General features: G+C 48.3%; 1 protein-coding gene across 2 annotated transcripts in view; it reads left to right on the forward strand.

Annotated features, from left to right (window-relative positions):
- Nucleotides 1–14192, forward strand: part of LOC1271730 (protein scalloped) — a 107571-nt gene that overhangs the window by 73378 nt on the left and 20001 nt on the right. Inside the window, exons 3-4 of one of the 2 annotated variants that reach the window (XM_061650434.1) lie at nt 8242–8384; nt 8809–8947. In XM_061650434.1, the coding sequence (XP_061506418.1) occupies nt 8242–8384; nt 8809–8947 (282 nt within the window). Of the gene's footprint in view, nt 1–8241; nt 8385–8748; nt 8948–14192 lie in introns of those variants that run through there. The other variant, XM_003436968.2, reaches the window with a different exon arrangement.

Genomic DNA, 14192 nt, shown 5'->3' on the forward strand with positions numbered 1-14192 from the left:
GTCGGGACACACACACACACACTCTGCCCAGAGTCTGCTGGCGACCGAGGCACGCAATTATGCGTCCTCCGCTGGGTTGTCGCGCCATCCCGCGCCTGGGAACATGCAGGTTCTGCCTGCCCGTTTCCACTTGTTGCTGCCGGCTGTCTGGCTAGTGCGCGCAAGACGTGTGTGTGTGTGCAAACGAAGTTCGTAGGACCTACCCCAGTCCCAGCCGCCTGGCCAAGCGTCGCGTCACTCGTCTGTCGCTAACATAATGGTGTTCGGGAGTTGGCAGGCAACAACCAATCCCTCATTCCGTCGATGCAAAAGAACACACGGCGGACGGTTCGCTCTGCCGCCGTGAGGGTGAACGCAGCAGGGTGAAATAATATTTTCTCCTACCCCCGGGTGTGCAAGAACCCATTCGGTGGTGTTCGCGCTGTTTGCTCTTTTAGAGCCTCTCCCCCCCCCCCCCTTTTTTTGTGTACCGCGTTCTGGTTGGTTGGGCGCGGAAGGCAGAGCGGTGCTGTTGGATGCAGCATAAGGAGATGGGTGTTTAGTATGCACACTGCATCTCGTACGCGTCGGTCGTCGCCGTCACCGTTTTGTTGTGGGGACGCCAAGCACTCCAATGAACCGGCAACAGCTGAGGAAACGGTGGAATATGAACGCAAGGGGTTGGTGTCAGAAGATGTCACTGGCCTTCCTTCACCACTCTCTCTCTCTCTCTCTCTCTCTCTCTCTCTCTCTCTCTCTCTCTCTCTCTCTCTCTCTCTCTCTCTCTCGCTCCTTCCGGGGCTCACCAAACGGCCTGGGACAGAAATTCTTGCTTGCGCGCTTGCTGTACTCGTGTGGGAGTAAAGATTCGCTTGCACACGTTTAGTTTCGCTGCCGTCTTTGCATAATAGTGCTCTCTGTATCTATCTCTCTTTCTATCTCTTGCCTCCTACACACACCCGCCCGCCACCACACGTTTTATGTTGTGCCGCGCGTGATCGAGAGGGAGAGCAGCAAACAAAAACAAAAAAAAGGTTCGTGAACTTCGCTGCTTCGCAAACGAACGCGACTGCAGCGGGAAAAGTTAAGGAGTGGCGGGCAATAAAATTGGTGTCGCGCCGCATGCAAATAAAACCGGGCTTTGCTTTGCCCCGGGTGTGCACTTTCTGAGTTTGTGTTTGTTGTTCATCTTCTTTGTGCGCATGAAATTGAACGCCAATAATTGCTGTGTTTTTATTGCGTGCGTGTGTTGTTGGGACAGGAAAGAAGTTGCGCGCGTGGGCCGTAAACTGTGGTTCCAAAATGAAGCAGCTCAATTGAAGCGCATCGATTTGCCCAACATAAAGGACTTTTTTTGAGATCCTTTTTCTTCATTCGTTTTTTTTTTCAATCGTACAAATGCAAATTATTTTCGAGTGGTTGTTAATTGAATGAGCCTTTTTGAATGTACTTTTAAGGAACATAATTGCTGTTTACAACAGTTGAATTGCTGTTTATGAATGCGTTTACACGACACGACGGGAAGTGCATCATTAAGGCATCAGATTGTAAAAAAAAAACCGAAAGAGAGTATGCTTAATGCAAACAGGACAGCACAAATTGCCTCATTGTCCCTCTGCTAGTCGTTTGTTAAGAGTTTTGTATAAATCCATGATATCGGCGTACCTTTTATAGTCACAAAAGTCCAACAAATCTATAAATTATGGATAACTTCAATTAAACTTTATGGCGTTACGTACTTGATTGGTTACTCGGTATGATTCTTCAGACAATTAGTACGATTTTCTTCAATGGATTTATAGTTGCTGGTCACACATATGTTTGGAGGCCATAATTGCAAGGTACTAACATAATTTGCTAAATGAAACTACCAGAGGAACTGGAAAGAGTTTTTGTAGACATTCTGAATTCCGGTGTCCGGAATCAATGCCAGAATGTTCAAAGCTACTTCCTGACCTGTGCGGTAATCTCCATAAGTGTCTTTTGCCTCATGTCTTCTACTTCTTATTCTTCGGCAAGGTCTGTCTGTACCCCTTGTAGACTTGGCTTTCAGTGATTTATTGGTAACCCATAGTAAGTCCTACGTATTATGATGCGTTAGTCGGTATGATTCTTTCAGATAACTATTACCTTATTCTTCAATGGTTTTATAGGTGCTGGTGTGCACATACCATTGGAGTTGCGTAGGTTATTATTGAAGGGCATGAACATAAATTGCTATATCTACCAGAGGAATTGGAAAGATTTGTTTTATAGACATTCCGGATTCCGGGGTACCGATCAATGTCAGATTGTCCATGGCTACATCGTAATCTGTGGGACAACCTCCATCAATGTTTCTGTTGCTGGAATAGTTCCTACAGAAACTTCCCGGTTCTGTTGTTTGGCATAGTCATTTTTTACACTACTCTGAACTTTGGCCATGGTTAATGTCTCTAAAGTTGTTCTTGTCCCTTCTGCCTAATATCTTATACCTCTTCTTCTTCGGCAAGGTCTGTCTGCACCACTAGTAGACTTGGCTTTCAGTGATTTATCGGTAACCAATAGCAGGATAGTAAGTCATGCGTGTTATGATTGGTTACTCGGTATGATTCTTTCAGATAACTAGAGTCTTATTCTTCAATGGGTTTATAGCTGCTGGTCGCAAATATCTTTGGAGTTGCTTAGTTCATTATTTAAGGGAACGCACATAATTTGCTATGTGAAACTACCAGAGGACCTGGAAAGAGTTATTTTAGATCTTTCGGATTTCTGAGATCGATCAATATCAAATTGTACAGCTGCTACTTCGTAACGTATGGGACAACCTCCACCATTGTTTATGTTGCTGCAATAGTTCCTAAAGGAACTTCCCTGTCCTGTTGTTCGACCTAGTGATTTTTACACTGCTCTCAACTTTGGTTAATGTCTCTAATGTTGTTCTTGTCCCTTGTACCTAATATCACTAGTTCTAATATCTCTTCTCAACAAACCCGCTCCTGGACCTGGCTCTTAAGGCTTGAATTGTTTCAAAGTTTGAACATTTAATCTAGGAACTCCACCTAAGACTAAGGTCTCTGTAGGAACGAGGTCAAATATTAGCCAACATCGGTTTAGTCACCTTGTATTTCATTTAACAGTAGAAAGCCTGCACGATGCATGTTCTCCCATCCACCGTCCCAATGATATGATATGCTAAAGCAGATTGCTTTATTAAAAAGAACCTGTCAAGATTATTGTTGAAGTTGAAGAATAAATGCTAGACTAGAAATTAGTTAAGTATCCCTGACTCACATCAAGCAGGCTTCGTTTTTTCTTGCGATAACTAGCCTAGCTCATCATTATTATCACATCCAACATTTGAATCGATACGAGATTTCATATGTTAAACTGTCTGCAATGAACATTTGGCTACTTGTCAAATCGTTCTACAGTACAGGACCTCGTTCCTCTACAGTCCATGGTTCTCACTCTGTCGCTAGCTCTATCCAGATGCTGCTGGAGCTCTCAATATTTTAGTCCCGATGCGGGACGTGATGCTAGCTACTGTGGCTCCAGTTTGACCAGCTCTACCAGCTGTCCAAGTGTAGGTTCAGAACTGGTCTGCAGAATTCAAAGAAGTAAACATATTCTTCACAAGCATCAAGTTCGTTTGCAATCAGCGTATCATCCAAAGCAAAACAGCAGCGAATAACCCTTCAAAATGAACACTAAAACGAGCCCTAGAGTCCTTCCCCCTTCGCCTTTCACCCTTGTAGCAGCAGCAGCTGCACTCGAATAACGCCTCGAAGTGCATTTGTTGGAGCCGTGGTTGAGTTACCGTCGCCAAGTGGCATTTCTTAAACCCTGGGGTGCAGTTGATCGCGTTTTATTGAATGTTTTACTTGATCCGCACCAACCACCCCCCCCCCCCCCCCCATTGTGTCACACACATTTGCTTTGTTGTGACCGCTAATCACAATCCGGCACCACCATCGCTCCAGCGCTAAGGCTCCGGATCTCTCGTAACGTTACACAGCCGTTCACCCTGCTGACCGCGGCCCAAAGCTATGACCATCGTTGTGTGTGTGGCAGTGGACGGAAGCGAGTTGGGAGTGGGGGGTGGGGGAGGGGGGGGGGTGGAAGAATGAAAGGTGATACCATTCCTCTCCCCCCACTCCTCCCCTGTCTTGTTCGGGCAAGTGGAGCGAACGAATATGAAGGCCAGCTGTGTAAGCAGTATTGCCCCTCTCCCTGCCCAATATCCGCGCCAGGCCAAAAACGCCACATCGTGTAACAAGACACTGTTGCGGTTTCTCGCCCAAGACCAATTTGTTAATAAGGCGAAGCGGTGGGGAGGGGGGGGGGGGAGGAGGGACGGATGGTTGAGGTGTGAGTTATGAAGTTAGCTAGATCGATCGTGTGTACACTGTGTGTGTGTGTATCACTGTGTTAGACAGCTCGAGGTCAGTTCGTCAGTGTGGCAAAGCGACAGTTGCTACTCTCGATCGAACTCCACTCGCGAAAGAATTAATAAATCAAAAACCATAAGAAAAAGAATGTAATAATGCCGCTCGAATGAGTTTCTCGTGTTCGCGTTCTAATCACAGCTCCATGTGTGTGTGTGTGTGTGTGTGTGTGTGTGTGTGTGTGTGTGTGTAAATGTTTACCATTTCCAATGGCTTATGTTTATTTCATAAACCCCACGATTACACAAGAAAAAAAAGCCATTTAGCGTCACGAATAAATGGATTAGGGGCATGGATCGCTAAAAAACTTGTGGTGCTTCGAGCCTGCTGCTCTCGAGCCGCAGCGTGCTGTCAATCAATGCAGTATTGTAGAACAAGAAGAAGAAAAACACAGCTTTTTTACACAGGTTCTGTCCACTTGGGATGAGATTTAGCCAATGGAGTGTGTGAGTTTTGCTTTGTGTGAACTAGTGCCAGTTGCTATAAGTTTAAAGCTATTTTTTTTTGGAAATAGTTCACCAACAATGTCGGGAAACTTATAATGAGCGGTCTCAGCTGCAGCAATTAAAGGCGAGGATTCTCCTTTCCGTGGGCCGATAAATTCCAGCAGTCGGCAAAACCGTTGGTTGCGTGCAGTGGAGCAGACAAAGCGCTCCTTGCAGGTGTTTCGTTTCCTTCGAGAAGGAAGCTTAACTTTGCCTCCCTGCTTTGGCTATTTTTATATGCGTTGTTTGCTGGTTTATTGTTTGTCCCCAAAATGGGGGGGGGGGGGGGGGGGGAAATAGAAGACAGAGACTTCAGCGCCTATAAAGGGCTAGAAAAAGCGACAGCACGCTCTCGCAACAACAAAAAATCCATTAAATGAAAATAACTTAGCGTCGACACATAAAATTTACTGCCCCGTGACTTTTTGCTTTTTTTTTTCGCCCCCAACCCTTCCCCGCCCCACGGTAAAATAAAACGGAAACGAAACGGTTCTGTACGACCACCCCCGGTAGTGCAGCGAAAATATTTGTTGCGCCGGTGCCGTTTGGTCCTCCGAAGCAAACCCTTTTTTTTCCTCCGTTTTCATTTTCGGTTTTGACCGTCGCCCGCCAAGCCAACATGTGGCGCCAAAAGGGAAGAAGAAGAAGAAGAAGAAGAAGAAGAAGAAGAAGAGGCTCAAAAAAAGGATTTTCTATCCGCTGCCGCGCGCCGCCAACCGCGCGTCGATTGACACAATCGAATGGAAAAATAAATGGAAAATGGAAATGGTTTTGGTGTGCGCACGCACCTTCCAAATCGGTGGCCTTCGCTTAACTCCATGAGGGGGGGGGGGGGGGGAATGGCGGAAAGGTAAGAAGAGCAAGACACTCAACACACGCACGCACGCACGCAACAGCTTCATTCGCGCTTTTCACCGCGTGCCGCGCGGATTGGCGTTGTGTTTTGCGCGATTGTTGGTGTTTGGTTTTGTTGTTGCCTCGGCACGGGGGAGAATGTTTTATGCGCGTTTTATGCGCTGGCAAGATCAACGCATCAACGCATCATGAATCGCCATCACACCAGCCCGCCGGTTTGTGATCGCTGCACCGCTCGGAGCTCGCCGTTTATGCTTCACGCCTCTGGTTTCACTCGCCGTCGTTATCGGACTTGCAGCACCGTTGCGCTGGAAGGCGAGCGAGCCTAAAGAGACAAGGGCCCTGGACACGGACCAATCAATCACGCACAATCGAGATCAACCGAACATCATTTGCCCTGTGTATACCACCACCAACAACCACAATCACCACCATCATCAGGCAGCATAGCGCCACCGCGTGCGTGCGTTTCTCTGTGGGAGAGATGTTTGGACGCATCGCGTGTGTGCCTGGCTGGCGTTTTTTTTTTGTTAATTTTATCGATGAGGAACACATTTTTTATAGGTTGGATGGAGTGTTTTTTTCCTCTCCCGCGATCAAGAGAAAGCTCTAAGCCGTTGGATTTTCCTATATTAATTAATTGTGCGTGTTCGATTCTCGTTGATGTCGAGCGGTTTCGTGTTTGAGTCGTCGCTTGCCTGCATTTGCCTAGCGATCCCGTCATAGTTGTACCGTAGTGCTGTTATTTTATTTGTATGTACTTACTTTGTCTGTTACCTCGAGCTTGCTGCATCACACGATTGTGAGCCGTTAACGATTTATATCTTTTTGTATTTACTCTCTTTCGTCTGCCTAGTATGCATGGGTGTTTGACTTGAGCTTGATTTATTGTGGCTATTGTTCAATGCGTTTATAAAGCAAATTACTTCAGTTAAACTAAACGTAGAAGTCGTTTTTTTTTTTATTTAATTTGAGCAATAAACATCACTCACAATAATTAAAAATTATCTATCAACCAGTTGAGCTATTCCGAGCTCTTTATATGCGCGTGTTAACACGCTGGCTATCTGATAGCGCAACGGTCGTGTGTGAAAGTTCTTCGTGTAGTGCACCAGAGGTCGCACGATCAAATCCTTATCCAGAGAAGAGCTCTCGATCAAAATCTTTTCTCTGCTGCAAGGAAACTCCAGTTAGTGCTTCTTGCAGCATTTATCTCTTGCCCTTCGAATTGAGACTATATTGACCCCTGGTGAATAAAGAAGAAGAAGAAGAAGAAAAAATGGTGTGAATGTTGTTGTGGTAGCATTTTAAAAATATTTCAAACAAACAAACGACGTTGTTTGGTATTGGCTCTTTTATATCGCTACTGTAGAGGTAGAGTTTTACTCTTTTTAATACATTTTCTAGAGGTGTACCGGTTTGCCCGGTGTGTTTTTTTATCGCTACCCATACTCACAAGCGCACCTAAACCATGTTCTGTGCTTGCCAAGGAGGGGTGTGTCTGTACAGTGAAGCACCGTGTAGCACAACATAGACCTCGAGGGAGACAGAGAGATAGAGAAAAAAAAAACAAGGATACTGTGCAGCTGTCGTCACACGGATCAGTGATCCTCATGACCCTACCGGATGCGTGTTTGTGCGTGTGTGTGTGTGTGTGTATAGGTTTCTGGAATGTCATTCCCTGCACCAAGGTGGTGTGCGCCCATTATGTGTCAGTGCAATGTACACTAAAACCGGAACTGCATTTTTGTGTTTTGCGTGGAACTGGGGTTGGAATGCCGTTCGTGAGTCCCTTTTTGCCGGGCGCAGTGCTCTGCGTCGAATTCCAGCGACAGCGGGCTCTAATTATGATTTTTGTCCCTCTCTTCGTTCGTCCCAGCTAAAGGAAAAAGCTAAAGGTTGTCCCTGTGCGCGAGGGAAAACGTAATGGTTCACGCTCAATGCAAGGGGCGAAACGGCGCTTTAACGGCATCGGGGCGCCGTATGTCCTTTCCACTGTTCTTTGCACGGGGGCTTAACTAAACGCTCGCGTTGAGGGATTTCAGTTTGTGTTCCCTGTTTCACACACACACTTGCGTACGTTCGCTCGCTCAAAACGGCGGAATGTGTAGTGCGCTCGCCACCCATTATTAAGCGCGTGTTGCCATTCACGGTCACGTTTTTGGGTTGATTCGTTACGCTTTATTTTGTACGGTCGTTTTTCGGTGTTGCTTCTTGGTCGACCCTCACGCACGCTTGCGGACAGACTGCAGCTCTGTGCGTATAGTTTCGTAAAAACATTAAACAACAAAAACAGCCATCAAATCAACTAACCAACAAGCCGGGTTTTTTTTCTCGGGTTTCACTAACGCGCACGGAGACCGAAAAGATTTGGCTCTCGGCAAATCAACAGGTTTTGTCGTCGTCCTCGTCCCCTACTGTTCTCGCCAATGCACCCCAAAGAAGCCTAATATTGATTCGTTTTTCTCTTCTTCCCTCTCTCTCTAATTTCGCAGACAGTGGACTGGGAGCCAGCACCATTACGGCAAGGTGGACACAGATGGGTCCCGGACCAACGGCCGGTTCGTTGGTCCCGGACGACACCAACGGTTCCGGCGTGGACGGCGGCAAGCACTTGGACGTCGGCGACATGAGCGATGTAAGTAGCGCCGTGCCAGCAGTGGCGGCAGAGGCGAAGAAGGCGCCCAAAAGTATGCAGCCCGCCGCACAAATGCGACCGTTTAAGGTTTCGGAGTTTGTTTTCTAACCGTTTCGTTTGTTCTCTCGTCTCATTGCAGGACGTAAGTGGAGCGTGTACAACACTGATTAGTTAGCGCATCTGTTGTAGAGATTGCAAAGCTTAAAAAAGGCGTTAGAAATGATGTCTTTTTTGTAGTTTTTGTCTCGCTAGTGGAGAACGTTTAAGAGAAGAACTTACGCTCACACATCTTTTTTTTGTTGCTGTTGCTTTGTTTGTGTGTCTTTTCCCTCCCTTTCCTCCTTTCCTCGTGCTATCCCCTACCCTTCTCCATGATGACGCCTTACTCCTTCCCTTCCCGACACCCCTCCGCGCGTTGCGTTAGGACGAACAGGATCTGTCGTCGGCGGATGCCGAGGGCGTTTGGAGTCCGGACATCGAACAGAGCTTCCAGGAGGCGCTAGCCATCTATCCACCGTGCGGTCGCCGAAAAATCATCCTCTCCGAGGAGGGCAAAATGTATGGTAAGTAGCAAAGCACACAGCCCCTTCTCGCCCGCCAACGCTATGAATTTTCGTTTTAAAAAAGGGTTTTTTAACGCTCGTGCGGGATCATAGGGTAGAGCATGAGGCTCTGTTTTTTTTTTTGTTGTATTGCATCCAGGTGGTGCGGTGGAGCACTTTTATCTTATCGCGCCACGGCCACGGCCGGACGTGAAGCCGGCAATGAAACCGTCCTCTTGTCCATCATCGCGTCCGCTTATCGCGATGGTGCACAGGGTTTGTGATATCAGACACCAACACTTCCAAACGCCAACACTGGACTTTAATTGTACCAGCTCCCGAGCGTATGAGTGTGTGTGTGTGTGTGTGTGGGCATCATCGCAAACTTCCTCAATCGGTGGGTGGTGTTTTTATTGTTGCTGTTCGCTGTGGCGCGTCATTTACACGGTCAATTGAGTGCGGACGCGACACAGAATGACATCATTGGCCGCGTGTGCTGGAGCAAGTGCGATACAGAGGGACCAATTACATCTTGATTTCCATACCTCCACCATCTTCCTAGCAGGTTGCCTTGGAGCATGCAAAAACCTCCAATAGAACACTGGCAAGAAAAACAAACACACCCAGATAGACGCCGGTGGACCTGCAACCCGAGCACTCCCCGTCACTTACGCGGAGCTAATTATTAGTGTACGTTTCGACTAGTGGTGTGCTCTTTGGAGCGCACCCACGACTCCGGTCCTACTGCAGCTATTGTTAGTCCGATTCCAACTCCAGCAAAATCGGAATTACCAGTTTCGGCCGTAGGCGGAGTAATGCGGAGTTGGAGTAGTCTGGACGACTCTAACTCTGAAGATATCCGGACGACTCCGAATAACTGAGGATGACTGTAACTCTGGACAGCTCCGGAAGACTCTGCATGACTCCGGACGACCCTCACTCTGGAATTCTCCGGAAGACTCGGGAAGACTCCTGATGACTCCGAATGACTCTAACTCTGGACAACTTCGAACGACTCCGCATGACTCCGGAAGACTCTAACTTTGGACAACTCCGAATGACTTCGACTCCGAACGACTCCGGATGACTCTAATTTTTGGCAACTCCTGATGACTCCGGCTTCGGACAACTCCGGATGACAACGGACGAATCCAGATGTCTCCGGATGACTCTAATTCTGGACAACTTCGAACGACTTCGCATGACTCCGGAAGACTCTAGCTTTGGAAAACTCCGAATGACTTCGACACTGGACGACTCCGGATGACTCTATTTTTTGACAACTCGGGATGACTCCAGCTTCGGACAACTCTGGATGGCACCGGACGAATCCTGATGACTCCGGATGACTCTAATTCTGGACAACTTCGAACGACTTCCAATGACTCCGGAAGACTCTAACTTTGGAAAACTCCGAATGACTTCGAAACTGGACGACTCCGGATGACTCTATTTTTTGACAACTCTGGATGACTCCGGCTTCGGACAACTCTGGATGACACTGGACGAATCCTGATGACTCCGGATGACTCTAACACTTGACAACTTCGCACAACTCTGGACGACTCCGGATGACTCCGACGTCTGGCGATTCCGGACGGCTACAGAGTTCATTCCAACACGACCCCGGGTAATGCTGGGCGGACCTACCATCCAGAGTCCAAGGTTCCGAAATTTTCAGACTCACATCGCAATCGACTCTGGAATTTTGCCTACCCATCACTAGTATCCACCCGGCGAGGCTGCGATACACAGCTTTCCCCAGCGAGCCAGCGAGAGGCTCTTTTGTCACTCGCACCTCCCACCAGTGGCGCTAGGCGGTTTGGTGTTCTGTTGCGAAGCCAGCAGCAGCAGGATGGCCACTCGTTGCCATGACATTTAATTGGCAAGCCGTTGCAAACGCCCGGCTGCGAGAGTTTCGCTTGTCCGTGTGGTCGGCGATCCTTTTTGCAGGTGGATGCGCACGTGATATATATATATATACATCAGTCCTCCGCTTCAGCTTCGTGTGACAACTGATTACTGCCATCCACCGCGCTGGCGCTTGCCTGTGTGCAAGCTGACACTCTCTCAAGTGGGCCGCTCGCTCTCGCTTGTCCGCTTTTACCTTTGCTACTTGGTTGTTGGTTTTTTTCGTTCCATCCAGCGCAGCATCAGCGTTGCAATTGCCGCACTCTGCCCTTACGGTATCGGTTGCGCGTGCTATCCTTATGTCTTGAAAAAAGAAACAAATACACACACACACACACACACACACACACACACACACAAACACACAAAGTTCAAGTTCAAGACTATCAGGCACGGATGCGGACACCGAACGTGCACACGGATGGTGACAAATTTGGGCAAACGATAGGCAAATATATGATTGGGGGGATAAAGAGCTCGCGCGTGCACGGAGCGCTAATTGTTTGACTGGATACACACACACACGCACTCACGATTAAGTTGGCAGAAAGACCTTCAGTTTTGAGTGGTTTCCACTTTCTTTGAATAAACAACGGCAGCTTTTTATATAAAAAAAACTTGATGTAAATATGCTCGTTAAAAGAGGCTTTGGGTCTAGGCTCGACGAGAGATTTGAACTCTTAATGCGTTAGTTGAGATGCACACGATTTACCTGCACGGCTTACTCTTAGCAGCTTGCATCACGTGCTCAATATCCACTTTTATTTCTGCAAGCAGAGTGTCGTGCTCTAGTAGCAATTGGACCATATTTTCAAAATAGAAAGGCAAGAAACTTGAACCTGAACACTTATTCGCTACTTGGAAAGTAACTCATTTTACACATTACACCCGTGCCCCACAAAACAATAATTGTGTGCATTGATTCGTTTCGTCGTGCGTCTAATCCTTGCCTATTTTAGCGTGCCAAAGCGGCACAATCAGCAGTTCAAACGTACACACACACACACATACAAGCCGAAGTAAGTGCTGTTCCGGTCAATTATTTAAAAAAAAAAACCCAACTCAGCCACTTCACTCACAGCCCGTGTCGTCAACCATTTTGCCCCCCCCCCCTTGGTTGACAACGACACGGCCCTTTGGTTCGGGTGTGTTTGTTTGTGCGTGTGTGTGTGTGTGTGTTTACACGTTCGCGACGTTGCATAATGTTGGCCGTTCAGCTGGTGCACAACAACAACAACAACAAAAACCAGAATGCACTCCGTGTCTCTCCGTCTAGAAAGGCGCTAACTATAACTCGATTCGTAGGGGGAGGGGTTGGGGTGTGGAGGGAAGGTGTTCAGACGCGGGTAGATGGTGCGGGGCAGACCCCGTTATGCGCGCGCCATTCTAGCATGTTCCAGCCCGCAGCTGGAACAGGTCAAACTGGTCGACTGCTGCTCCGTTCCACTCTCTGTGTTCCACTTATACACATACACACACACACACACACACACACACACACACACACACACACACACACACAGATCTGGTCGATTCCCTCCCAACATCTAGTGTTGCTAAGCGACATATGTGCATTAGTTTGCGTATGTGTGTGTCTGTAGAAGACATTTCGATCAGTTTGTCTTGGACCAGCTGGGCCGAGAGCGCACTTGAAGCATGGTCAGAAGCATTTTTTTTTTGTATTTTTTTTTTCGTTGTTAATTTTCCTTTGTTGGTTATGAAACACAACTTTCAGTCGCATCAAAAGCAGCGCTCTGGTGCAATGTTCTACCTAGAGCTTGGCGACGCAGTAGGCTAGAGCATTGCTGCGGTGCTTGGTGCCGTGACCAGGATGAAACGGAGAAACGTCAATCCCAACCACCGGATGTGCGGGACGACAGCACATTGTGTGCAGTGTGCGAGCACCACTCCAAATAGTAATCATTTTATTGCAATAATATTGCCTCGCCTAAACACCGTCATCATCATCAACCGTTCCTCGTTGACATCATCGTCTGACAATCATCAAGCGCCCATCAGCACACCATTATCAGCGGTCTGACCACTATCGGGCGTTACGATTGTGTGTGTGTGTGTGTGTGTGGGTCTCTATCTGTCGCTCTGCTTGCTATTGCACCCTTCAGGAGCACTTTACTGCTCGTGACTTTTGCCCACTCAGCAAACACAGCTGGGAGTAGGAAGAGGCAGGGACCTGGAAAGGCGGGGAACCCTTAACGAAAACCCAAAACCACTTCTTGTCTCTCGCACAAGGTTGCTTGGAGCAACAGGAACAGGGTGCTAGAGACGGTCGCCGAGGGGTGGTTGGAAAGCGGAAGGGTAGAGTGGGGGGGGGGGGGGGGGGGGTAGAGTTCGCAATTTGTCGGCAAATTAAATTTCTTACTACAAGTTTCACCGCTGTGCCGCCACTTCTCGGTTTGGGCCCGTTTTGTGCTGCGTTCTCTTTTGCCCATCTCTGTACCTCTCTCTCTCTCTCTTTCTCTCTCTCTCGGACTCGGGCCATTCTCGCTTGCTCGATTTTATACTCCCATTGAAGATGAACAGCAATTGTCCTGCCGAAGATGTCGGGGTGGGTGGGAAAGTCCAACAATCATTGCCCAGCTGCTGTGTTGCTGTGAATGCGTCGATGGCTGTGTGTGTGTGTGTGGTTGAAGTAGAAAACTTTCCTTGTACGCAAGTCTTGCAGCAAGGCTTTAAAGGGCAGGGCAGGTGCAGGGGGGGGGGAGGAGGGAAGTTTATGGGGATTCAAATTAATTTCCTCGTCGACCATGATGCTGCTTAAAGGCAGCCGCTAACCTTGGCTGTGTTTGTGTGCCTGTGTGCGTGTGTGTGCACACAATCCATATCCTGCTTCTTGCCGTGTCACTGCCGGAAAGGGATAATATACACCCCGTACCTCCTGCCCCCCTCCCCCCTTCTTTTGCCGCGTGGTCGTTCCTTCTCGCCTCCGGACCATCTCACGCCGGGCGCTTGACGATAAGATCAAAGCAGCACAATGAACGATCCGAGCCTTTGCTCGGGGGATGGTTGGCGAGGAAAGGGCTCCTTCTTCCACTCAAGCCCTCCTCCCCTCTTCCCGCGCCCACCATTTCTGCGATGACAAGCGGGATAAACTTTCTTCGCCCAAACCAACACCACCAAGTTCTCAATTCAAATGAAAGTGGGCGCCCACTACCCGGTCCCTACACTCCGGGTGAAAAACTCCGGCAAAATCTTGCCCAACACACAGCGCACAGCAACAATAGGGCTTTGGCAAAAAGCGAAGACGTCCAGCGGTCCAACGCAAGAAGCGATTCCTCCTCCCCTTCGCCACGTTCGGGCAAAGCTCTCTCGCCCGCTTCCGAGGAAAACCCCGAGT

The sequence above is a fragment of the Anopheles gambiae genome, chromosome X (assembly GCF_943734735.2).
Source record: "Anopheles gambiae chromosome X, idAnoGambNW_F1_1, whole genome shotgun sequence".
Taxonomy (NCBI): domain Eukaryota; kingdom Metazoa; phylum Arthropoda; class Insecta; order Diptera; family Culicidae; genus Anopheles; species Anopheles gambiae.